The 27,972-nt window shown below is 39.7% G+C and overlaps 1 protein-coding gene across 2 annotated transcripts in view; it reads right to left on the bottom strand.

Moving 5' to 3' along the window:
- Positions 1 to 20,670, bottom strand: part of CD7 (CD7 molecule) — a 51,540-nt gene extending 30,870 nt beyond the window's left edge. The window contains exons 1-4 of one of the 2 annotated variants that reach the window (XM_070739805.1): positions 20,549 to 20,670; positions 12,091 to 12,333; positions 8,117 to 8,271; positions 6,014 to 6,331 (exon numbers count right to left, since the gene is read on the bottom strand). In XM_070739805.1, the coding sequence (XP_070595906.1) occupies positions 6,014 to 6,331; positions 8,117 to 8,183 (385 nt within the window). In that variant the 5' untranslated portion in view covers positions 8,184 to 8,271; positions 12,091 to 12,333; positions 20,549 to 20,670. Of the gene's footprint in view, positions 1 to 6,013; positions 6,332 to 8,116; positions 8,272 to 12,090; positions 12,334 to 19,720; positions 19,791 to 20,548 lie in introns of those variants that run through there. The other variant, XM_070739804.1, reaches the window with a different exon arrangement.
- Between the last annotated feature and the right edge of the window lie 7,302 nt (positions 20,671 to 27,972).

The raw sequence follows: 27,972 nt of genomic DNA, 5'->3' as shown, positions 1-27,972 counted from the left end.
AGGAAGTTATAAAATAAATTGATGAAATTTACAGAGTCCAGACTAGTTTTGCTAGAAACCACATCTTGCCGAGAGAGGTACATATCAAATTTATCAGGAAGACCATAAAAGATGACATTTTAAAATGGTCAAGAAGTGAAAACTTAAACTATAAAGAAAAAGATATTATAATATTAAAACAAGTGCCTAAAAGAGTATGGGAAAGTCGGAGTGAATATTACTTCTTAACTAGAATCTTAATTAAAGAAAATATAACCTTCTGTTGGCTCATCCCAGAAGGCATCTCTTTATATTGGCAAACATCTAGAATAAAATTGGAGAGTGTTGATGAAGCTAGAGCTTTTTATGAGCAATCTGGTCTTTTTAAGTCAGACCAATCTTACAAAGAAACTAGAGTACGAGAAGAAGATCAAGGGGCAACCTCCAAGGAAAGGGAGGAGGCCCTAGGCACCAAGAAAAAACAACCTCAAATTCAACAAGAATTGGTGTTAAGAACCCAAAGAAGTTAAAAAATACTTCAAATAGACATGTACTCAGATTTAAAGATTTTTTCAGTAAATGTAAATGTATTAAATAATCCAAGAAAAAGAAAACAAATCTTTTCCAAACTCAAAAAACAAAGAGCACAAATTATAATTCTACAAGAAGTTCATATTAAAAATTCAAACAGATCTTTATTACACAATCCAAAATTAGGCAATATTTTTACTAGTTTGGCCGATCAAAAAAGAAGAGATATAGCAGTTTATATCGATGAAATGATTGAGACCAAACAACTTTATAACGATGAAAGGGGCAGAATTTTAATTTTGCAAGAAAATTTGGAAACTTGACCTCTCATCATTATATCGATCTATGCACCAAATGAAAATCAAAAATCATTTTATGAGAAATTACATGAAAAAATAACAGAACTATCTATTGAAAATATAATTATAATAGGATATTTTAAAGCTATATCTAATAGTCAAATGGACTATTCAGGTAAAAAGAAAGACAAGAAAAAGAAAACAATACTACCAACAACATTCTGGAAAATGAGTTCAGAATTACATGATATTTGGCATGAACGCCACCCTTCAATAAAACAGTACACTTTTTGTTCAAATCCCCATAAAATTTGGACCAGAATAGATCGATATAATGATGAGAGGTCAAGTTTCCAAATTTTCTTGCAAAATTAAAATTCTGCCCTTTTCATCGTTAATAAAGTTGTTTGGTCTCAATCATTTCATCAATATAAACTGCTATATCTCTTCTTTTTGGATATCCACTCATATCTCTGAATATATCTTGAATATAGAAATAGAAACAAACAATTGGGCTGACCACAACCCATTGGTAATTTACTGGAAAGGAAATAAAAAACAGAGCCATTGGCGAATGAATAGAAATATCCTACAGGACTTTAAATTTATAGAATGGATAGAAAAAGAACTGGAATTTTTTTTTAAATAAATAAAAACACAGACACTTCATCACAAAACTTGTGGGACACAATGAAGGCATATATACGTGGTTTAACAATATCTTACATGGCTAAAATGAACAAAGAGAAAAAAACAAACTGCAAAAATTAGAGGCAGAATTAAGGGATTTAGAAGCAGTATCCCAAAGTAATCAGGATGACAATACAGATAAAAGGAAAAGGGACCTTATAAAACATAAAATAAACCTAATAGAACAAGAACAGTTAGCAGAAAAAATAAAATATGCCAAGCAGGAATACTTTGAACATGCAAATAAACTTGGAGGTTGGTTAGCACATAAATTAAGAAATAAAAGAGAATCTAAAATAATAAAAAAATTAGTAGATAGTAAAGGTAAACTTAAATATAGAACAAGTGAAAAGAAGGAAATAGCGTTAGAATTCTACAAAAATCTATATAATAAAGAAGATATAAGTGAAGATAAGGCTTTTGACTACTTAACCTCAACAGACTTACCAATAATAACAGAAGAACAACGACAAAAACATGATGCACCATTTACAATGACAGAACTACAAGCAATTAAGAACCCAAAAAATAACAAAGCCACTGTCCCAGACGCTATTCCAGCGGAATTTTATAAGTTAAATAGTAATATACTTTTATCAAATATGTTAGAGATTTTTAATAATATAATTGCTGATGGCAAAATTCCCAAAACCTGGTTGGAAGCATTAATAACTCTAATACATAAACCAGATACAGAGAAAGAAAAAATACCAAACTATAGACCGATCTCTTTATTGAGTGTAGATTACAAATTTTTTGTTTCAATATATGCTTCTACACTAAAAAAATATTATGAATAGAATAATACATGCAGATCAAAACGGATTTTTACCGGATAGACAGATTAAAAATAACCTAAGGACAATTATAAACACACTAAAATATTATTAGCAACATCCTGAAAAACAAATGGCACTAATATTTTTAGATGCAAAAAAAGCATTTGATAATGTAGATTGGTCCTTTATGAAACTACAACTGAATAAAATGAACTTTGGAACTAAATTCTTTAATACAATTGACGCAATATACTCAAATCAAATGGCAAAAATTATTTTAAATAATGACCAAACAGAAACGTTTGAAATACAAAGAGAAGTTAGACAGGGCTGTCCTATTTCATCATTGTTATTTATATTAACATTAGAAACTTTAGTAATAAAGGTAAGAACAAATAAAAGTATTAAAGGCTTAGAAATTAAAAAAGAATCCTACAAACTTCAGGCATTTGCCGATGATATAGCCTTTATAATAGAAGATCCTTTAACTTCAATACCAAAATTAATAGAAGTAATAGAAGAATATGGTAGAATAGCAGGCCTAAAAATTAATAAAAATAAGACTCAATTAATAACCAACCAGTATGACAGAACCACAGATGAAACTACTAGAAAAAATATAAAAAAGGAAGATAACAAAACAAGTAAAATATTTAGATATCAGCTAAGTCTATGTCTTTGAAAGAAGATAATTATTTGAAGATTTTAAAGCAAATTAAAAAGGACCTAGAAACCTGGAATAATCTTCAATTATCATTTTTAGGTAGAATGTCTACAATAAAGATGAATATTTTACCTAAGGTTCTGTTTTTATTTCAGGTAATCCCAATAAATCCAGGAAAGGTTTTTTTAAAGAGCTAACGAAAATAACCGAAAAATTTATATGGCAAGGGAAAAAACCCAGAATAAAACAATGCGCATTAGAAGACATGAAGGAAAGAGGAGGCCTTGCCCTCCCAAATTGGAAGCTATATTATCAAGCAGCTGTCTTATCTTGGATTAAAGACTGGCTTACTTTACAAAATAGAAGGTTATTAAATTTGGAAGGCCATGATCTGATGTTAGGTTGTCATGCTTTTATATGGTACGAAAAATATAAAACCCATCCGTATTTTAAGAACCACACAATTAGAAAGGTGCTTTTAGAGGTCTGGATTGATATTAAAAAAGATCATTTCTGTTCTGCCTGACCGGCCTCAAGCAATGATTAACGGTCCAGAAAAGAAGGTCAAACACACACGTGGATAGTTAATCAGCAGACTTGTATTTAAACAGTAAAGAAAAAAGACTAAAGCAAATGGTCCTTACTTTCAGGAGAAACCAAGAGGATTCGTTGCAAAATTCAATCAGCTACAAAGTTCAGTGAAAAGCCAACCCATACAAAAGTCACGGAGCAGAAATAGTCCAAGAGTCTCTGAATATTCACAGCACAAAAGCAGCAGCTTGTCCCAGAGCGTTCAACTCCCCCAATACTGAAGAACAATCCACGAGCAGGAACTTCAGAGCAGGAGCGAACCACAAACCACCCAGATAATCAGCCACAGTTTGCCTTCGCCCCGTTCCCTTTTTATGCTGTTTAGCCCTCATTAAGGGAACCACACCCAGCCCAGGTGTGTTTCTCCTACTTCTTAAAGCGACCCCTTCTTTGTAAGGCCCTACGGCTGCGTAAATTGGTGTATTGTCCTGCAGACGAGCTGAGAGAAGATAAACTGTCTGACGAATTGCCAGCCCCTTCCCCTGAACTGTCTGCCAATTCGTCCTGGCTCTCTGCCCCATCTTCCTGACTGCTGGCTACATCTTCCTGGCTGTCAGCTGCATCATCCTGGCTGTCAGCCAGGCTTTCACAGTCACTGTGTGCCGCGTCTCCCCCATCTGTGGGGGCAACAGCTGGCCCAGGCCCAAACACAACAATTTCTATGTCATGCCAGAATGGATATCCCCGATTTAAGCCATATGTCCCCCAAATTTAATACAAGAACAAAAAATATGGAAATATAGAGACCTATTAGATAACCAGTGGAATCTGAAAACAAGACAGGAATTATTAGAAACAGGTGTCGCGGTAGATTGGTGGCAATACACACAGATTAAGTCAAGATTTCACAAAGACATAAAAATTTACACATTTAGAAAGGACAATAATATTTTAGGCAAGCTATTGACCACAAATCAAGTAAAATTGATTGGGAGAACATATAATTTTTTAATTAATTTTAAAAATATAAGTTGGATTTTAAAAGACAATATGATTAGTTGGTGCAGAAACTTTGGCAAAGAAATAGACCTAGATACATGGGAAAAGGTATGGACCTATAATTGGAAAATAACTAAGTCAACGTCCATCAAAGAAAACCAAGTTAAAATGTTTTATAGATGGCATTTACCACCCAATCGAATTTCAAAAATGTTTCAAAATAAATCCCCTCTATGTTGGAAATGTAAAACAGAAATAGGTACTTATTACCATACATGGTGGACTTGCCATAAAGCAAGAAATTAAGAAAACCCCAGAATTCTTTTTGTTAGGAGTCTCGAATTATAAATACAAAAAAGACATACAGTTTTTAATAGTCCATATATTAGTAGCTGCTAGGATTGTTTTCGCACAATGATGGAAAGAAATGGAGACACCGAAGGAAGAAGAAATACTTAAGAAAATCCTGGATTGCACTGGGCTTGATATAATGACGAGGAGGTTAAACAACCCAATGAAGCCTTATTCCAGGCAGCCACCAGGGATTCAGCTGGGTTGTGGGCAAGAAAGTCAGGTATTTCACCAAGCTCCCTGTGGAACCCTTCTGGGTCCATCAGACATTTGGGGCAGAACCACTAAATTGGCTCCGCCTCCCTAGGGTGGAGATTTGGTGTCTTAAAGTCTAGCCTCAGCAGGAAATGATCTGACCATACAAGGATAAATATATATACCCTTTAATATATACCCAGTGGATCATTACTCCACTGTCCCAAGAGAAACACTAAGTCGAGCATGTGTTCTCTTCTATGAGTCAGACCCTGGACTACTTGCGTCAAGTCCTTGGTTGTCATGTAGCCATGAACTCCTGCACTGCATCTGAGGATTTCCAAGCAATGGTAAATTGAAGTCCCCAGAACCATAAGACTGGGAAACTCCACCGCCAGCCTAGCTACCAGTGCAGGCAGTGCAATGCAGATGGGAGGCAGGAACATTAGCAACAAACCCAACTGTACTCTAGTCCAATCTCACAAGGAGAGACACAGACCTGACAATCTCGGGAGCAGGGATCCTGTGAGAACCAAGAGTCTTCCGGACAACAATCGCCACTCCTCCACTCCTTCCCTAGTGTTGCAGTGATGCAGTGCCCAAAACCAATCTGGGCACATGTCCGAGAGGGAAACACTCCCCTCCTAGCCTAGCCAGGTCTTGGTTATGCATCCCAGGTCAGCCCCTTCCTCCAAGAGTGGATCTCGAACCAAATTGATAATAGACCTGGCATTCAACAGCAGCAGCCTGAAGCCAGGGCCTTGACATCCCCTGGCACCAGCTATATGGAGTGAACCTGAGGGGACGGAACAAGGAATTGCTCTAAGACAGTGAGTCCTATTTCCCTGTGAGCGACCTACCCCTTCACCCTTTATGGTGAAAGCCATTATTAATAGTTAAATTTTATGAATGACAGTTGCTATTGTAACTGATTTTGGCCAACACACATTCAAATCTAGTTTCTTGACATTCATTGATCATAGGCTCAGACTTACCAAACACCTTTAGAGATATAATCAGGATAGTCATACACTTTTCAGTTATATAATTTAATATATAGTTCCCTTCATGTGATATCTTTATTTGGTTAATACTCAGGAAAGTCATATTGCTGTGGATTTCCATTGTTGTTTCACCATCAGACAAGTTTCCACTCTGTTTTTCGATGGCACCTTTGAAAGTACATTTTTTTCTGTTGGGAGTGCAGTAACTAAATCTCATCAAGATATTGGGTGCATTATTCTTGCATGTAATCTTAATGTCTTTTCCAAGTTCTGCAATTTTGGTTTTTGGACATGATAAACAATTATCCCCTGAAAAAAAAAACAGAAGATGCAAACAATTGCTCTGCATGTTTTTCATTTACCAAACCTAAGTTATTAGGAATTAAGAATACTATTTCTACAACCAGAAGACATATTTGGATAGAAAAGGTTCAGAAATAGTTCAGACAATACGTCTAATAGGAAAGCTTTCCTCAAGTTTGGGACAATGTCTGCTATTCATTGTAGTCACCTCTGTTTTGTCTGAAGCATGGATAAACTGAATTCATAATAGCCATTAATTGGATTCAGCAATTAAAAATAATGTATGATTAGCTGAATAACTACAGTGCCTGAATTCACACAAACTCAAAGTCACATTAAAAAAATGTTCATTGTGAGTTGTGAAGTCAGCCATTTTTTGCCGATTACTACAATGTGCTCTAGAAGATCTTGAAAGATTCTGGAAGATCTTCCAGAAACTACAACTGGTCCAGTATGTGGTGGTGTGTGTAATTTTAGGAGTTTCATTGTGAGCTGCATTGGGGTCAAATAAGCTTTTTAAACTGACATTTGCAGTTTCTTTTACTTTCTCCTTTGTGTACTTGCATCTATCCTCCTTAATGTCTTGATAGGCATCTTAGTCCGCTCTTGAACTTAAGGTCGTATCTTTAAACTATACCTATGTTCTTGTAAGTTGGATTTAAGGAGTTCTTTGACATTTCCATTGATACATAGGTTTATTTATTTATTATTTATTTATTTGATTTGTATGCCGCCCCTCTCTGCAGACTCGGCACGGCTAACAACAGTGACAAAAACAGCATGTAACAATCCAATACTAAACAACTAAAAAACTCCTTATTATAAAACCAAACATACATACAAACATACCATGCGTAAGTTGTAAGGCCTAGGGGGAAAGAATATCTCAGTTCCCCCATGCCTGACAGCAGAGGTGGGTTTTAAGAAGTTTACGAAAGGCAAGGAGGGTGAGGGCAATTCTAATCTCTGGGGGGAGTTGGTTCCAAAGGGCCAGGGCCGCCACAGAGAAGGCTCTTCCCCTGGGTCCCGCCAAACGACATTGTTTAGTTGTTGGTCGCTGGGATTTGTGCAACAGAAGGCGGTCCCTGAGATAATTTGGTCCGGTGCCATGAAGGACTTTATAGGTCATAACCAACACTTTGAATTGTGACCGGAAACTGATCGGCAACCAATGCAGACTGTATTGGTGTAACATGGGCATATTGGGCAGATTGTGTTTGTAAGCAGGAAAAACTGAATAATAATTACCATATATTCCTGAATGTATAACAATGAACAAGAATATCTAGTTTTTCAGCCATGTGTTATTAAGTAATATTTTCCCTTTCTAAAGCGTTAAAAGAATCATATACAGTAAGCATATTGTACGCAAACAAACTCTTAAAAATAGATGGTCTATATCCTATAGCTGAATTGTTTTTATTGATTTGACTTACATAAAGTTTATAATAATTTCTAAAAATCATGAGTTTGGCATTTGGTGCTTAGCATAAACTTGCAGGATATTCTTCCTATCTGCCTGGCTAGTGTACAGGTTATTAGTATTATATGACTCAACACAGTCAACATGCATTAATAGAAACACACCATTTCAACTCTCTAAAAAGATAGCAGCTGTAACTTTAATGTTAGAAATGGATGTTACTCTTTTCCTTCTCCAATAAAAGGCAAAGCAAAAAAAGGAAATGCAGTTGAAGAAATCTCACCTATGTCCTATTATAAGGCAATATAAAATTATTGTAGCTATAAAATATGTTGAGATAGTATTTTCCTGAGATAGGAAAAAATTACCTGCTTGAATGTCACTTAAAGCATTCAACAGAAGGAAAGTGAATGATAACATTCGGAAAGGTGCCATACTAACACCAATTGTTCCTGCTTAGAATCTCAGTGGAAGGTATTTCAGAAACTGAGTCACCATCTTGAAATAGCAATCAGTGTTTTTCCTGTTGAGAAATGAGGACATTAAGTATTCCTTCTCCATCTGGCTCAATTAAAATAAATCTGTGAATAAAATTATTTCCAAATAATCCTTTACTCTGCACTTCTGGATTAAAGTTTTTTCTTTAAAACAATGTGATGCAAAATTTTGTAGAACAAAAAAAATATCATCACCATTAAAAGAAAATGGTAACTGGGAGCCATTTTGATCTCATGGTGAAGGCCCCATGGGCTAGAAACCAGGAGGATGTGATTTTTAATAAAAGCTGGCTAGATACCTTTGGCTCAGTTATTTTTGCTCAGCCTATTATGTCAAGCTCCAGTGACAAGCTTGTCTGAATTTCTAATTTCTGTTCTAATTGCAAGATGTGAATCAACATTTGGTTGATGCAAACGAAAAAAAAAAAGGCAGGCCATGAAGTTGCAGGGTAAATTCTAGGACAGGGCTGTCAAACTCGTGGCCCACGGGCCAGATGCATCATGCGGTGCCCGTGCTTGGTTTAGTGAAGAGGAAAATAGTCATGATAACATGACGTGATGATGCCATGATGATGCAAGTTTGACACCCTGCTCTAGGAAGAAAAAAATGGAAGAGAATGGTAATCAAAATTTTAAAAAATATAAAAAGATTGTACTCCCTGTTCAAAGGGACTTATTTATATATTTGCACTTTGTAATTATTATTTATAATTATTGCACTTTGTAATCTATATATTTAGAATAAAAGCTCAAATTAAAAGACTGATAATGCATATTTGTATGACTAACAACATGCATCAAAGTAGCACTTGAGATAGAAACATAGAAACATAGAAACATAGAAGTCTGACGGCAGAAAAAGACCTCCTGGTCCATCTAGTCTGCCCTTATACTATTTTCTGTATTTTATCTTAGGATGGATATATGTTTATCCCAGGCATTTTTAAATTCAGTTACTGTGGATTTATCTACAATGTCTGCTGGAAGTTTGTTCCAAGGATCTACTACTCTTTCAGTAAAATAATATTTTCTCATGTTGCTTTTGATCTTTCCCCCAACTAACTTCAGATTGTGTCCCCTTGTTCTTGTGTTCACTTTCCTTTTAAAAACACTTCCCCCCTGGACCTTGTTTAACCCTTTAATATATTTAAATGTTTCGATCATGTCCCCCCTTTTCCTTCTGTCCTCCAGACTATACAGATTGAGTTCATTAAGTCTTTCCTGATACGTTTTATGCTTAAGACCTTCCACCATTCTTGTAGCCCGTCTTTGGACCCGTTCAATTTTGTCAATATCTTTTTGTAGGTGAGGTCTCCAGAACTGAACACAGATAAAATAATGAATAAAATAAGTTAAAATCAATTCAAACAAATGTCAGTTACTTTTTCTTCGACAATATCTTGTTGCAACCCCATCGCCAAAAAGAAATCCCTGTATAGCTTTTTCTATATTGGATCAATCAATTTCCTGAAAACTGATGGTATAATAAGGGTAGAAGGAACAGAGACCCAGAAACCCCATCTACCCACTTCATTGACAGATGACTGTTTTACTACCAAGTGCTTATTGATATTGAAAGCATATTACAATCCAAGCAGTGCACAGGAGACAAAAAATAGGAATAGACTCCTGAGTGGCAGAATAGGTTGAGTTATTTTAGATTACAGGTGATGAAACTTTTGTTTCTGTTTTTATGTTCAAATATGCACAAACACAACTCCCTGAAAGAAGGGTACACATGTCTAGGTCTTTTGTCCTAGAGATGTTTCCCAAGTCATAAATGGTTGAATATGTTGGTGTAATGGAGAAATGTCTACGTTTAGTGTGGTTGAGTATAGCTTGTGGTACTTCCATCAAACATGTTTTGAGTATATTTTTTTACAGATTTTCCTCCTGCTAAACAGAATTCAGTGGTATTGAGTGCCTTCCTTACAAGGTATTCCCATATGTTTCCTTTATCCAGGAAGAGGTTTGGTTCCATAAATGCTGTGACCTGGGTCATTGCTGACAATATACAATATAGGCTAATTATACAATATAAGTTATCTGACATGCTTACCAGAGGGGGGGGGGGAAGGAAAAAGGTAAAGAAAAAAAAGGTAAGAAATGCTGTAAAAAATTAAAGAGAAGAGAGGAAAAAGAAAAAAAATTTCAAGGAAAAGGTCCATCAAAGATCACTGTTCTGAAAAACATATTTCTAGAGTCCACAGTTCTGTTTCTAGATTCTTCCCTAGTTTTATTGGAGGAATCTTTGGATTGTGATCTATGACTACTGACTTGATGTGTGTCCAGTGGCTCCAACAGTCCTTTTCTCTAACTTTGATGGCTGTCTGTGTGTTCAGTAGGACTTGGTAGGGCCCTATCCTGTGGTGGGTTTCTACCAGTGCGATAGGTGACTCCGTACCAGTAGTGGCCACCAGATTGCACAATTTGTGGGCAACCACTCTGGTGCCAATTCATTGAGTGGCGCCATCTTTTTTCTTGATTTTTTTCGTGCTTTTTGTTCTTCCTGCACATGCGCAGAAGCAAAATCTCACAAGGGGATGCTCATGTGTATGAGATTTTAGTGATTTTTTTGTTTCCACGCATGATCATCCCCTCGTGAGATTTTGCTTCTGTGCATGTACAGGAAGCAAAAAAAAATCAATATTCCAATAAATTTTCCTTTGCTCTAATGTATGTATCCCAATTGGTGGTATTATTATAGTCCCAGTTGGGACATTCTAGTGGCCAGGCAACTCGTAGCCTTCTTGGCCTGGGGTTGTTATTACTGGTTGCCTGGTTATTTGTTCAATTGTCTCAAACAATTTCAGCAATTCATCTTTAGTCAGGAAGACATGCAGCAATTGAGTCATATCTCCCCATGGTGGATTGTGACTATCTTTAATGGCTTTTAGGGTTTGGATAACCATTTTTGGATCTGTCCTGAAGGATGGTGTGTCATTTTTTTCCATATTACTAGATCCGAAGCAGAAAATGGAGTACATGTTAACACACAGTCATATTGGCCTCTCTGTCTTCTCGGTATGGGTTTCCTTATTAGTGGAGCCATGATCCTTGCTTCATTTATATCTTCAGGAGCAGGTGGTGATTTTTCTAATGCTAAATCTCCAGTTCTAGATAATTCAGCCCAGCAATACCAATAAAATATGTGGCTGGGTTTTATTTTGGACCTAAATGCCTTTAATGTTTTGAATTCAAAAGTTTCAACCTCCAAGCAGTGTCTCAAGCTCCAAGCAGCTCTCTCAAATGGATCTCTGCCACCCTCAAACTAGCACTTCCCATGACCCTTCAAATGTAAGGTTCACTTTGGCTTAGCTAGTGGCACGCTCACAGTTTTCGGAGGAGAAAAAAAAACCCTCTGGGGAGGACTTTGGATTCCTCACACAAGTATGGGCCTCTTCCTCAGGGAATTGCCTTAGGTTTATCAGATCCAGGGGAAAAAAAATATGTGAGGACATAGTCACCCCTTTCACAACTAGTGCTGGCACCTCCTACTCCTATTCACACTTCATAGGCTTTTATGTTTCTAAACAAACTGGGTTTCCCTTTGTCCCTTTTGTCCCTTTTATTACCCCGTTTCACACTTGTCCTGATATTAACTTGGTTTCTGTTCCTTTAAACAAAGAGTTATATGTTCAGCTCCCCCCCCCCCCCACACACACACTTTGCTTTCCAAATCCTGCTGGTCACTGCTCCTTTGAACTAGCAGCAGGTTGGGGTGCAACTAGAGGTTGTTCAAAGAGGTATAAGTAGGCTGTCAGTTAGGCAAAGTCCTCCCACACACACACACATTTGTTCCCCTCAAATTTAGGAATTTAGTTAAAAATTTAAGTGGCACTTACTTGCTTTCAAGCAGCTGTTGGGTCTAAGACTCAAAAGACTCCCTTTATTATCCTTTGCCATCCAGAGTGGGTCCGTGGATTTTTCCCTGGATGAAGATTATCTGTGCCAGCTGGGATGTATCTCTAGGCCCTGTCCAGTAGCTGGGTTAGCTGGGAATCCCGCTGGCTCGCCAATTGTTGAATTGGAAGAAAGCTTCATCCGAGAAGGGAGAGAGAATGTTTTCCAGAGATTTCCAGAGATTTCTGCAGTAAGATAAGGAACAATTCTGCAGAATTTTCAATTAAAATTACTGTGCCTGTTCCCCAGGAGCATGTCCTTTCACCTTTTGATTAAAATATATATCTTCATTCTATATATTTTAATTAGATAATTGCAGTAAATAGTATTGTATCATATTTTTCCTACTAACACAAATACTGCATCTATGTAGCCAAGATTGTTGTGCGACTGAGTACTTTTACAGCTAACTGTAAGTTGTACTAGCTGTACTTTTAGAGCAATTTATTACCAGAATTAAACCAAAGTGAAAGTATTGCAGCAAAGTGTCAACACTGTCTTAACTTGCCCTTTCTCCTAGAGCTATATTGTTAGAAAATACCCAATCTGCCTTTAGCAAATAACCCTCCCCTTTTTCCTCTCCTTCCCTCTCTCTCCCTTAGCTTTTTATTCAGAAACATAAGATGGAAAAGATAAGAAGATAAGGAAATTGACTGGCTTTGGTGTGCACGTAAAATTGTTCTTTGTTCTTTTTTTTTTGGGATCCTGACAGACATTCCTCCACAACTGAAGTTGTGTAATGCACCTCCCTGTGATTCTTCTTCCTGAACTTGCCCTGTGTGGGATTTATCCTTGGTCTCCGGTCGTCTGTCTGCAGGCAACAATGACTCTTTGTCCCTGTCCACTTTGGGTTTTAGGCGAAGCACATCCCTTTGTCTGTTCGTCACTTCTCTTGCCCCAAAAAGTCTCCAGATGACATCTTTAACCCTTTTCTTCTTATGTAGGCAGGAAACATCTGCACAGTCCAATAGCCTAGGACGCTGAAGCAATTTTTCTCTCTTGCCACTGATTTCCTATATGTCTCCTAATGCACCCACTGCCTTGATGCCTCATAAGGGCAAAAACTCAAAGAAGGTTGCTCTCTCTCTTTCCCTCTTTCCCTCTCTCTCTCCCCCCCTCATTTTTCTCTCCTGGACTTAAAACTCCAACACCCATATATTATGATAGCATGTCATAATCATCACCTTTTGATTAAATATATATATATATATATCTTCATTCTATATATTTTAATTAGATAATTGCAGTAAATAGTATTGTATCACATTTTCCCCTCTAACACAATTGCTGCATCTACGTAGTGAAGATTTTTTTTTCGTGACTAAGGGTATTTTTACAGCTATCTTTGTGCCCACACAGCAATTTATTACCAGAATTAAATCAAAGTGAAAGTACTGCAGCAACATGTCAACACTCTCCTAACCTCCCCTAAGAAAATATATGAAGAATGTACATTGTAACTAGAAGATTGAAGGTTGGTAACTTTATACAATGTTTTGTATCAGGTATAAGCAGTGTAGGGCTACCAAACTTTTTACTACCACACTTATGCAGGATGCCCTGCATTTTCTTTCAACATCTTTCAGTGCAAATTGGGTGCTCTGGGGTGGAGCTCCATTTTCGCTACCCCACTGCCCACCCACCCCATCTGGGTAGCAGCCCACCCCTGGGTATAAGAGATAAAAACCAGTTTTGAATGATGGTTAGAAATATGATTAAATGGTGGAATTAACTGTTAATAGGATAAAATCAGCTTTTATTAAAGAGTAAGAATGATAAGGAAAAGAGGAAAAATAGGTAAAAAGTATTTTTTGATTATTGTTTAGAAAAAAAGTGAAGTAAAATATATTAATGCTAGAAATGTATAAGGTGGGGAATGACCCACTTTAAGTGAAAATTTAATCTATTTTTTTCATCAAGCAATTATGTGTGTGTGTGTATATATATAAAGGTATGATGGTCTTGGCATATTCGGGTTTCTTCCCGTGTAGGATTTGGACATTTCTGGTGACGTTTTGACGAGGTCCCACTCGTCATCTTCAGGCTCCAACCCTCCCTCCCTCTCTCTCTACCTCCCCCCCTTTCTCTCTGCATAGAGGGCAGTAACCTATGATCAGATGATAAAGGGCATTCCTATCACAATCACAGTAATCAACTGTCATAATGGACTTTGCCCACAGTGAAATAATATGCATAAGATAAACAAGCTAAGTAATAGTCAGCAAACATTTGATCTTTGGTTCTCAGCCTGCTATTGGGGGAAAACATGCAAAGATATTTTAATATCCAGGAAAAATATTATGACTAGTGAAAGTGCTGGATTACAGTTGGATTCAAATCCATTCTCAACCATGGTATATTTCACTGCATGGTTTTGGTTTTAGTGATTGATTTCCTTCTGTCTTAGCCCACAAGACCACTGTTGTGGAAATAAAATGCAAACATCTTGGAAATTGAAGATATAAATCTAAACAATTAATCCAAGCTGTTCTGAAGCCAGGACATGATCAACAGTTGCAAAGTTTAGGCTTTGACATATACTTAACCCCCATGTTCTGTTTGATAAAACTCCCTAATGTTATGTTCCCGGGTCACCCTGACCCAGACCGAAAACTCTTCATTTGAAGTGCTTATATTTGGTCTTTTTGAAAGCTTTTTTCACTTGGAAACATGTTTGAACATTTCTGCACACATTGAAATGGAAATGGAAAAATCATTTTGGTCCAGGTCGTATATGAGCCGAAACAGACTCAACGTGATTTTTTCTTTGCCCAGAAAAAAATTAGCCCCCCACCCCAAAAATATTGTTTTGATGATCAGCAATGTTAAATTGAGTAAATTTATATGGAATTTTTAATAATTAATATTTTAGCTAATTTATTAGAAGGGGTTTTTAAAACTAATGAATTATTGGGGTGGGTATGATGATATGTATGAAATGTATGATTGTTATGGGTGGGCTGGGTGGGACTCTGGTATGGATGAAATAAATGGAAATGGTATGAATGATTTGATTAGCCTACCTGACACTGGAGAGGCAGGAGGGGAGGGGGCACTGATATCTGAGGTGGTAGAGGGTCGGAATATTCCGGTCCTGCTGGAGAGTGGCAGATATGGCGGGGGCCACAGAGCTAGCCGTTCCAGGGGAACGAGAGATCATTGCTTAATAACAATCCCTTGTTCCGGCTCTGTGAACCCAATCCTGGGTGCTGGTGATGAGTGTAATTCTGGCCCTGAGCTCAAGCTGCTGCTACTCAATGCCAGGTCGGTGGTAAATAAAGCTCTCCTCATCCTGGATCTGATCCTGGATGAGGAGGCCGACCTGTCATGTGTTACTGAAACATGGCTGGGCCCAGAGGGAGGAGTCCCTCTCTCTGAAATTTGCCCAGCCGGGTTTCAGATATGGCATCAGCCTTGACCGCAGGCAAGGGGGGAGGAGTGGCTATTATAGCCAGGGAGAGCCTTGGCTTGCGTAGACTCGTTACTCCAGAGATTGCGGGTTGCGAGTCCCTCCTGGTGAAGTTGGACTTAGGGGTCCAGGTGGGCTTGTTTCTCACGTACCTGCCTCCCAGCTGCGTGTCACAAGCCCTGCCTTTGCTACTCGAGGAGGTAGCCGGGTTGGCAGTGGGGTTCCCCAGACTTATTGTCTTGGGGGACTTTAACCTGCCGTCACTCGGTGAAACCTCTGGACTGGCACAGGAGTTCATGGTCACCATGACAGCCATGGACCTGACCCAAGTAGTACAGGGTCCAACTCACGAGGGGGGGCATGCACCCTACACGGTATTCCTCTCTGAGCAACTGAGTAATGGTCTGAGACTAAGGGGCTTAGAAGTGTTGCTTTTGTCATGGTCGGAGCATTTTCTACTGTGGCTTGACTTCCTGGCTCCAATCCTTCCCCGCAGGGAGGCGGAACTGATTAAGCTGTTCCGCCCCTGACGCCTGATGGATCCAGAGGGTTTTCAGAAGGTGCTTGGGGTTATTCCAGATACACTCGTACACAGTTCGGCAGAGTCTCTGGCTGAGGCCTGGAACAAGGCTGCAGCGGAGGCTCTTGACCGAATTGCACCGTTGCGACCTCTCTGCGGCACTAGACCCCATAGTGCTCCATGGTTCAACGAGGAGCTCTGGGAGTTGAAACGCCAGAAGAGATGTCTAGAGAAGCGATGGAGGAAGAGTAAGTCCGAATCCGATCGAACACTTGTAAGAGCATATGTTAAGACTTACAAAGTGGCGCTCAAGGTGGCAAGATGTGCGTATCATTCCGCCTTGATTGCATCAGCGGAATCCCGCCCGGCCGCTCTGTTTAGGGTGACCCGCTCACTTCTTAATCAGGGGGGAGTTGGGGAGCCCTTGCAGAGTAGTGCCGAGGATTTTAACACGTTTTTCACTGATAAAATCGCTCGGATCCGAGCGGACCTCGACTCTAATTGGAATACAGAGTCGACTGACAATGAGTCAGTTGAGGTGACTGGGGCACGTACTTGTCCACCTGTCTGGGAAGAGTTTGATCTGGTGACACCTGATGAAGTGGACAAGGCCATTGGAGCTGTGAGTTCCGCCACCTGTTTACTGGATCCGTGTCCCTCCTGGCTGGTTTCGGCCAGCAGGGAGGTGACACGGAGCTGGGTCCAGCAGATTGTCAACGCTTCTTTGGGGAGGGGGTCCTTCCCGGATCCCTACAAGGAGGCACTTGTGCGCCCCCTCCTCAAGAAGCCTTCCCTGGACCCAGCCATTCTTAATAACTATCGACCAGTCTCCAACCTTCCCTTTATGGGGAAGGTTGTTGAGAAGGTGGTGGCGCTCCAACTCCAGCGGTCCTTGGAAGAGGCCGATTATCTAGGTCCTCAGCAGTCAGGATTCAGGCCTGGCTACAGCATGGAAACTGCTTTGGTCGCGCTGATGGATGATCTCTGGCAGGCCCGGGACAGGGGTTTATCCTCTGTCCTGGTGCTTCTTGACCTCTCAGCGGCTTTCGATACCATCGACCATGGTATCCTTCTGCGCCGGCTGGAGGGGTTGGGAGTGGGAGGCACTGTCCTTCAGTGGTTCTCTTCCTACCTCTCTGGTCGGTCGCAGTCGGTGTTAGTGGGGGGTCAGAGGTCGACCTCTAGGTTACTCCCTTGTGGGGGTCGGTCTTCTCCCCCCTACTCAGGGGTCGGTCCTCTCCCACCTACTATTTAATATCTACATGAAACCGCTGGGTGAGATTATCCAAGGGCATGGGGTATGCAGATGATACCCAGCTCTACATCTCCACCCCTTGTCCAGTCAGCGAAGCAGTGGAAGTGATGTGCCAGTGCCTGGAGGCTGTTGGGGTCTGGATGGGTGTCAACAGACTCAAGCTCAACCCGGATAAGACGGAGTGGCTGTGGGTTTTGCCTCCTAAGGACAATTCCATCTGTCCGTCCATCACCCTGGGGGGGGAGTCACTAACCCCCTCAGAGAGGGTTTGCAACTTGGGCATCCTCCTCGATCCACAGCTCACATTAGAGAAACATCTTTCAGCTGTGGCGAGGGGGGCGTTTGCCCAGGTTCGCCTGGTGCACCAGTTGTGGCCCTATTTGGACCGGGAGTCACTGTTCACAGTCACTCATGCCCTCATCACCTCGAGGCTCGACTACTGTAATCCTCTCTACATGGGGCTACCTTTGAAAAGTGTTCGGAAACTTCAGATCGTGCAGAATGCAGCTGTGAGAGCTATCATGGGCTTTCCTAAATATGCCCATGTCACACTAACACTCCGCAGTCTGCATTGGTTGCCGATCAGTTTCTGGTCACAATTCAAAGTGTTGGTTATGACCTATAAAGCCCTTCATGGCACTGGACCAGAATATCTCCGGGACCGCCTTCTGCCGCACGAATCCCAGCGACCAGTTAGGTCCCACAGAGTTGGCCTTCTCTGGGTCCCGTCAACTAAACAATGTCGTTTGGCGGGCCCCAGGGGAAGAGCCTTCTCTGTGGTGGCCCCGACCCTTTGGAACCAACTCCCCCCAGATATCAGAGTTGCCCCCCACCGTCCTAGCCTTTTGTAAGCTCCTTAAAACCCACCTCTGTCGTCAGGCATGTGGGAATTGACATGTTCCCTCCCCCTAGGCTTATAAAATTTATGCATGGTACACTAGTATGTATGATTGGTTTTAATTTGTGGTGTTTTTTAAATTAACTTAAATATTAGATTTGTTTTACATTGTATTTTTATTGCTGTGAGCCGCCCCGAGTCTGCGGAGAGGGGCGGCATACAAATCTGATTAAACTTAAACTTAAACTTAAATGAATGCATAAGATACTAAAAATATTTCAGATTTGGAGCCTAAAAAGTGAAAATGTTGGAGCCTAAAAAGTGAAAAGTGAAAAAGTGAAAATGTTTGCAAGCAGCCAAGGGGGTGGGGAAGGATTATTTCTGATTTTTAAAAACCAATAAGAATCATTTCTTTCAGTTCATTTATATTTTTCTTATATTCAGAAATGTTCAAACTACCAATCCCACACCAACTTTAGTAAAATTGAACACATTTTGCAAGCTAAACTATCTATAAATTGAAATAAAATTCACAAAAACGGGGGGGGGGTCTGCCTTTTATAATCAAAATAAAGCAATATGCATATTTTTTTTCAGTTCAATTTTCATATCATTGTGTGCAGAAATGTTCAGACTACTTTCCAAGAGAAAAAAGTTTTCAAATTGACCAAACATAAGCACTTCAAAATGAAGAGTTTTCGGTCTGGGTCAGGGTGACCCGGGAACAGTACAAGTGTGACTTTTTTATTTCAGCAAGAAAGAAAACCCCCACCCCCCTAAAAAAATTCTAATAGAGAGAACTCCTGAAATGATGAAAAGTCATGAAATTTCAAGTTTCAGATATGCAGGGAAAATTTTTTACAGGGTCTCAAACCCGAACAGAACAGCAGGGTTAAGGAAGTAATTTTAAAAATGTTTTATGACTGAAACCAATTATGCCAGTTACAGTAACATGCAACAGAAAAAAACAGTACAGCTGTACTGGTCAAAGCTGTAGCCACTTTCATCAAAGCTGCAGTAACTTTCTTGTGTGAAAATTAATATATTGTATATAGAACCTCTGCTTTTTTGGCCGCAGAGAATTCCTATTTAACAGCTCTTCTTCAGAAAGTTCTAAGTGGCTTTTCTCTAAGTTAATGGCTGCCAGTCAGCAACCAGGTGCAATTCAAGGGGCTGATTATTATTTTTCAAACCCCATATGGCCCAGGGCCCTGATATCTTCAGGATGGAAAACGTCCACTTCAGTCACAATGTGTACTGATAGAGAAAGTAAGTAGAATCTACCCTTACCACAGATGTCACCTGGAACTACAGATATATTCACATTTCTACAGATACATATATATCACATATTTCTACAAATGCAGAACGTTCAGCCACATATTCACATAGCAGTACACTGAAAGTCATATTTTGTTTTAAAAATAGAGCCAGTAAAGATTTTACCACATGCATTTAATAGAGCAGCAAGATAGAGCTAGCAACGAGGCACCAGCAGTTTTTAGAACTATTTGCAGAAACTTGGATTCTTTAGTAACAGAAAAATGTACCTGATAAGCCCACACTCCAGTTTCTTGGTAGAAATAGTAACAGATTCCAATATTGTTGTCAATGCCTCCAGCAAAAAGTTGTGCTTTCATTTTCAGATTAAAGCACAAACAAGTCAGACAGGTTTTATGATATGCTGTTCTTACATCTAAAATTAACACTTTAAGGTAAATGCAAGAATGATCTCATCTGTACCCTATGTACTATGTTTTCTGTTGGGAAAGAGTGGGCTCCTTGCCACTTGATTCTTGAATTAGGGTCATGATTGTACAAATGATAGAGGGGAGAATGGTCTTAAGAACAGGTGGAGCCAGGTTCATGCCTTTACATCAGGGGTCCCCAATCCCTGGGCCATGGCCCAGTACTAGGCAATAGTCCATTCAAATATGAGCCACACAAAAGTGGTGGTCAAGCAGATGTGCACAGCTCAATTTGTGCACACATATAGCTCAATTTGTGTGAGTGGAAGGCATGGCAGCTGCTTGCACAAATGGAACTTCGCACATCTGTGCAAGTGTCCATTAATTGCACAAAGGGAACTGGGCATCCAAGCACACAACCTCCCCTGCATACAGAACCATTTTCCCACACACACACTTTAGATCCCAGATAGCAAAACATATTAACATATAAGAAACATATTACCCTAATTACAGTGTTTACTTTTACATGCTGTCTTTGCTCAAAAAAGCTAAAGGTAGCATCCATAACACTGTGTCCTCTAGCTTTCCCCAAAAGTTCTGCAGGGGGAAGTTTGGACTTAAAGATGCCTGCTCCAGTCACTCAGTGAAATTCCATGCTCACGACTGGACTTGAAATGATCCAGATACCTCTAGCTCAGTGATGGTGAATGGTCATCCAACGTCTTCTTAAAAATTTCTAGTGTATTCACAACTTCAGGAGGCAAGCTGTTCTATTGATTAATTATTCTGTCAGGAAATTTCTCGTTCTAAGTGACTCCTCTCCTTGTTCAGTTTCCACCCATTGCTTCTTGTTTTACCCCCAGGTGCTTTAAAGAATAGTTTGAATAGATAACTTATTACCAGCTAGAAAACACTTCAGTTAACCAGAGGGAAACACCTGCTGCTTTAATTTCAGGGGAGGTGGGGAATAAGCTACTGGGAAAAGTGAGATAACTGGAACTCCCTCCCTTCAATGTCTTCCTCTCCAGGTGCCTTTTCTTCCCCTTCCCCAAATTCTGCATCAAGCTGGGTCCCATGCTTGGCCTTTCCCCACCTTTGCCCATGGGGGAAAGAGAGAGAGAGAACTCAATAATAAAAGCCCCTGAGTGGAGAGGATTTGGTCTCCTGCTAGCCACCAGCTGCACAAGAGAGTACAGCTGCATAAGAGAGACTCTTCCTTCAGTTCTGGCAAGATATATCTCTCTCTCTTTCATTCTTTCCCTCCCCCTCTCTCATTCTCTCTCTCTCTCTTGTTCTTCTCTCTCTCTCTCTTTCTCCCTCCCTCCATTCCTCTCCTCCACTTCCCGCCCCCACTCCCCAACCCTCATACCCAGAGAATAACTGCAAGGAAATTCAGCCACTTTCTTTCTGTCTCTGGAAAGATACAAAAATAATACACCCCTCATAATACATCTCTTCCCATTTTCTCCCCGCTGCCCTGTGTGCAATGTTTTCTTCCAGGCAATATGAAGAGTGGGCTAATGAAATCTAACTGGAATTGCCAACTAAAGATGGGAGGGAAATCCGGCAGAACTCCTGTGCCTTGTAGAAACATAGAAAACATTTCTACACATGCTGTACCTGTGAATGAAGAGGATGGGAGAGAAGACTTCTCAGAGTAAGGTTCTCCTGCATTAAAGCTACAAAGCGTATCCATAGCTGGGTGTAAAAGAAAAAAAACCCAAACTTAACATGGAGAAAAGTGGCTTTTTCTTCCCTATACTTGCCTCTTTTTTGGGCAACAAGGGGAGACTTTTCTCCATGCCATGTTTAGTGCAAAAGTGAAGCCAGGAAGACAGCAGGAGGAATATGGGGAAATGCTCCACTTTGGAACACTGGCTGGAGTGGTCTCCCCATTTTCTTCTTTCTGCCTTCATGCGTGCCTGTGTGCAAAGTCCAAAGAAGCCAGGGAGACAGGAGGAATATGGGGAAAGACTCTGCCTTGGGACACCAGCTGGGACATGGGGAGACATTTTCGTCTTGCTGCCTGTGCTTTCTACTTTTGTGCTAAACTTACCACGGAGAAAAATGGCTATTTCTCCCCTTTTTTCTTGCCTCTTTTTCCGGCCAAACAAGGGAAGACTTTACTCTGTGCTATGTTTAAGTGCAAAAGCAGAAAGCAGCCATGGAGGCAGTGAGAGGTGCAGGCTTTCTGGATGGGACAGCGCTGGGTTTTAACTTATCTTACTGCCGCTACCTCCTGCGCTGCACGGTTGAGTACTTGTGCAGAAGCAAAAACAAGTCAAAAATTCACACACCCGCAAAAAAATTGGATTTAAAAAGATGGTGGCACCCAGGGACCTGCACTGGGCCAGTGACATAACCAGCAGGCTACTACCGGTCTGTACGCACCATCCTGTACCAGTAGGAACCCACTCGTGAATACAACCCTTCGTAGGTTTTTGGATATCGGAGTATATTTGTATCAATACATGCCCAGATATACTGACAATTTGTTCACAGTACAGGAAGAAATGTAGTAGGGGACATTTGGTTTCCATTGATTTCCTCTCTTGATAAGTTGAAAGTCAAGATATTAATAAGGGAATTTGTTCATAGTTTCTTATTAATTCATCAATATAAATATAAACCTTTCTAGCAAAGAAAAATAATGTATTTTTTCCTATCAATAAGCATAGATGCTGCATTCACACCCATATTGAATAAGCTCCACATAAACTCCAAAAGCAGATTATAAATCCATGTAGAGGTAGCCCTTAACTTACAACAGTTCATTTAGTGACCATTCAAAGTTACAACAGCATTGAAAAAAGTGACTTATGACTTTTTTTCACAATTACAACCTTTGTAGCATCCCAGTGACCATGTAATCAAAATTCAGATGCTTGGCAACTAGTTCATATCTATGACTATTGCTGTGTCACAAGGTTATGTTAACAATCTATATTAGAAAATGACACAACAAGAAAACAGGGGAATTGCAATTGATGCCTTGCTTATCTGAATGAAAAATAATAATTGGGTATTGTCATCCAACTATTTTGCTTCTTGGGTCTCTTCAGTTTTTAGGGCTTTGGTTATTCTGCCTGCCTGCTTGCCCTTCAATGGCTGAGCGGAGTAGCCTATAACTTTAATAAATAAATGCATAAACCATTCTTCATACAGTGAATACAGTCAAGACTCCCTAAGAACAGAGGTCTAATTGGTATTGACAGTTGCAGTATTTGCATATTAACTGATTTTTATTTTTTATTTTTGTTTTCATTGAATTTTAAATGTCCCTGACATATGACTTGTCTTTTATCCCTTGCTGTGGGTTACCTTATGATTTCTTACATTTTCCTGTTTTTCAGCATTGTATACAATGATCAATTGTAAGTGATTCTGTCTGCTAAAAATTTTTAGACCAACCAAACAAACTACAGTGGAACCCCGACATACGAGCTGCTCTACTTACGAGCAACTCGAGATAAGAGCTGGGAGGGGAGAGATATTTTTGTTCTACTTACAAGCCCAAATTCGGGATACAAGCGCCAAGGAGCTGTCTCCTGAAGCCGAACGCTAACTTCCGCGTTCGGCTTCAGGAGACAGCTGCGAAGCGGTGCGCGTGTTTTAAAAGGTTGCAGCCGGCCTGGGGAGCTCGGGGGGTGCTTGCAGCCAGCCTGGGGGGCTTGCCAGCACCCCCCCGAGCCCCCCAGGCCGGCTGCAACCTTTTAAAACACATGCGCGGCTTCGCAGCTGTCTCCTGAAGCTGAACGCGGAAGTTAGCTCTTTTTCTTTCTCTCTTTTACTTTCTCTTCCTCTATTTCTTCTTTTCTTTCTCCTTCCCACCTTCTTCCCTCCCTCCCTCCCTTCACTCATTCCTCTCTTACTCTCCCCTTTCATAAGTTTCCTTGCTTCCTTCCTCTGTTCCTGTCCCTTCCCTCTTTCCTTCCTTCCTTCCCACCCTCCGTCCATTCATTTATCCCATTCCTCTCTTGATCGCTTAAAGCCGGTCCCTGGTGCAAAAAGGGTTGGGGACCTCTGTCCTACAGGATTGGGTGGCAGAGAAGTTGAACATATGTAAATTTAAAAGTTTAAGAAAGTTTACAAGTTAAGTGAAAGAAACTTCATTATTCATTTATATGTATATGTACATTTCTTCATTAAAAACTTGTCTTTCTGCATAATTTAGACTAACTTTGTGAGTTTTTTGAGGGCTGGAACCAATTAAAATTATTTACATTAATTCCTATGGGGAAAAGTCGTTCGAGATAAGAGCTGCTCGACTTAAGAGCCCAGGTCCGGAACGAATTAAACTCTTATCTCGAGGTACCACTGTACTATCAAAAAGGGCCACAGAAATAAAAATGTTACAATAATCATTGCTTCCTTTATCCACTAGATGTCCTTGTACTACACAAGTTTGGGAGAATATCACTAGATAAACAAATGTGTGAGCCATACAGACAAAACATAGATTCTGAATCAACACACATATTGTAAGCAAAAGTATTAATTTTGAGTGTAGTACAGATTTGGACTAATGATTGGGTATTAGCAATAATCAGAGGGAATTGTTGACATCTCTATAATATAACATTTTAGGGCAATTAAATGGTGTGGAGCACACACACAACCATGTATGTTCAAAAGCCAACTTTATATTGACTTTTGAAGGTAGATGGGAAATGATAATAAAAGCTTTTGTGTACCCATGATATCACATTTTTAGGAAAATTATCAGAAAGGAGGGTTCCAGGAAACAAGAAAGGTTCAGTTGTTGCTTAGTTCTACTTTGTTATGATAATATTCATGTACATAATTACCTGCATCATGGAAAAATCTGGGAGTTTATAGCAAAATAGCATTTTGCTCTAAATAAAAAGATTTTTGTGACACTTTCTAAGGCATTCAAATCTCCTCTCTATCTTTTGCTAGGAGTTAAGAGGCAAAGAGGGGTGGTTGTTTTTTGTCTTTTAAAATTTTGAAAATTTTGAGCACTACAATCCTAATCCATCTATTACAAATGATCCCCGTTTTATTGTGTTCCTACAATGGCAATCCAATTTCTATTGAAAGCATGCAAACCAGATGTCCAATAAAAGCAGAAAGGTAAGATAATGGTTGTCTCCTTAAAGCTATGATGAAAAATTAATTAAGGTTCTTGAATTAATTAAGCAGGTGAATCCCCGTACTATAATCGATTTTACCTTAAAATGAAGACAAATTACATTGAGCAGATCAGTAAGGCTTCCCTGATTTCAGCAAAGAGAAGTAACAAAGTATTATAGCTTTATCATTACCACATTGATTTTTTGCTACACCATTAGATAATACATTGTGTTCATGGTCAGAATCAGCAGGTTCAAAGGACTTGCAAAGTCAGAAAGTACAAGAACAGCATGATTCTTTCAAATTGATTTTTCCAGATTGAGGGTAAATCATCAATATTCAATATATTTATTGTAGTGAAAAATCAAGGTTATGCCAGTGTTACAAGAATGTGGCTTATCTATACTTTCTTCACATTATCTCTTATGATCAATTCCCAGTAATAAAATCTACTATGGTTGTCACCCCACATCTCCAGGATTCCCAATGGGTTAAGCCATTAAATGCTTAGCAGATTATGAAAATTGAGTTAATTGAAGTCACAAATGGTACTGGCTTCCAAATTAAGTCTTATTTATAAATCTATGTAATGAGTTGTAGGACTATTAGTGCATATGATTAAGTAGCGAATGTAGGTTATTTTATTACATCATAGCAGAGAGAACAGATAGTGAAAGAATTTAGCAAAATTCTGGCCAATATTTCATACATAATAATAGAATAATCCTTTCTATATTTATGCACTTGTGAAATGCTAACTTGCTGCAAAATATCTACCAGGCCCCCAAAGACATAATTTTTTTTCAAATTAAAAAGCTTCAGAAGTCATTTTGTCCTATTAACTGGGAAAACAGAGGCTGGTCACAGGACCTCTGCATATCAAACATGTGCTTCAGATAATTTGTGGAGCACATCATGGGTGGGTTCTAACTTACCTTACTGCCAGTTTGCTTCCTCACATGTCACATAGTCATACATGTGCAGTGCAAAAAAAAATCCAAAAAAATCCCCACACAAAAAAGTCAAAAACAAAATGGTGATACATGCGCAGTGGAAGAAAAGTGGCTTCTGTGCATGTGCAGAAGGAAAAACCTGGGGGGGGGGGAATCCACATAGAAAAAAAGGGATTTTTTTTTAAATTAAAAGATGGCGGCCCCCATGGATTAGCACCAACCAAAACAGTTCTGTGATGTCATTGTGACATCATCAGCGGTTTGCTACTGGTTCGGGTGAACTGGTTATCTTACAGAATGCTGGGACCTATGGCTCCCATGAGAATGAAATTGTGGAATTGTGGAAGCTTCAATGCCACTGCACCTTCCAACTACATTTCCCCCAAACCATCTGGTCATCTGGTACAAGGGAAGATGGGAGGGCCATGTTCCTATTCTGTTTGTTTGTTTGTTTGTTTGTTTGTTTGTCATGTTTATGTGGTATATATTGGAGGTGGTGACCTTTTGAAATCTATTTGCAACAAAATTTAATTTTAATGTATGGCAATTGTTGTGATTCCGTCCGAGGCCCCTCAGGGAACGGCTGATCTTCTGTCGGTTTCCTGCTCAGAGGGGGAGGATGAGGAACAGGAGGTGCAGGCAGACGAGGAGGAGGAATCCCAGGCTGAGGAAGAGGGGGAACAGCCAGAGGCCCCCGAGAGGGAGCTCTCCCCAGCAAGCAGCCTGGATTCCTTAGAGGAAAATGCACAAGCAATAATCGATCTGCGACAGAGAAGAGAAACACAAAGAAGGGACCAATTGGCTAGGTACTTTCAGCACTAAAGAGGCAACAGCTGGGTTTGGGTGTGGTGCTCTCTGGAAAGGCTAAAAGGCAGACCCACCCTTCCTGGCTTGTGGAGTATTATCTTTGGGAGTCCTGGGACCTGGCTGTGCTCTTTGGCGTCTTGGAATTCTGGTTTGTGACTTTGACTACTGAAACCTTGGGAGGAAAAGGTGTGGGTCTTCTTCTCTACAGTGGTGGGTGTGCCAGCAAGAAGTTTGCTGTATTGTCTGGCCATCAGGACTCTGCTGTGAAGTCTCATAGCCTGCCTGTTGGGAAGAACAGGTTTTTCTCTGTGTTTATTTTTCAAGCTATAAAGTACTTTTGCTTTTACCAGCGTGTCTGGCTGTTTTTTCCAGTTGGTGTTGAGGTCTGGGGGAACCCAGACAGAACAGGCAATTAGTGTACATGCACAGTAACAATAAAGCTATTCTATTCTATTCTATTCCATTCCATTCCATTCCATTCCATTCCATCCCATCCCATCCCATCCTATTCTATTCTATTCTGGCAGCAAGGCCTTGCAGTTAAAATCTAATTGGCTATTTTGGATTCAAAACAAAATTGAAATCTCTTAATAGAAATTGGAAGTGATAGAAGGATGAGGGAGACACTCAGATGTCTGAGTGGTTATGGGGCATTTGCAATTGACAATTGAGCTCTATTCCTCTCTGGAGGGAGCCCTTGGATACATATGCAGTACTTGGAGGGAGAGTGATGGTTCAGTTTTCATTAGTTCTCTGTTGCTTCAGAAAAATGGCAGATAGTTGCATGGGCCACTTGAGGAGGAGGAGTTATTTCCAACACTGCCTGCCAACTTTCCACAAAGTACGTCAATGGAGAAGCAAGCAGAAAATTAGAAGTAGCTCCTTCTACTATTACTTTTCTTTTGCATACCAATGGCCATTCTATTTTCCTATATAAGCAAGAAAATACAGTATTTTTAAAGGATAACCCCATGAGTCACAAGTTGTTTAGTAGTATAAAAAAGAAGAAGTAAGGGTGTAGCATTCATCCAGTGAAGTCAAATGTCAACACCAGACAGTATTTGGTTATACTTCTTGTTATATCTTGGTTGATACCTATTTTTTTAAAACAAAATATTAGATTCCATAATATGATAAAGTATAAAACCTATATGTTCTTCCTAGGATTCACAGGAAGATCTGTACTAAATAAAATTCACTAGTATTTCTATAAAATTGTATTTGAAAAGTACATGCTGGATGGTTTCCAACTCTACA

The sequence above is a fragment of the Erythrolamprus reginae genome, chromosome 2 (assembly GCF_031021105.1).
Source record: "Erythrolamprus reginae isolate rEryReg1 chromosome 2, rEryReg1.hap1, whole genome shotgun sequence".
NCBI classification, from domain to species: Eukaryota; Metazoa; Chordata; class Lepidosauria; order Squamata; family Dipsadidae; genus Erythrolamprus; species Erythrolamprus reginae.
This window is presented reverse-complemented; position numbering and strand designations above follow the sequence as displayed.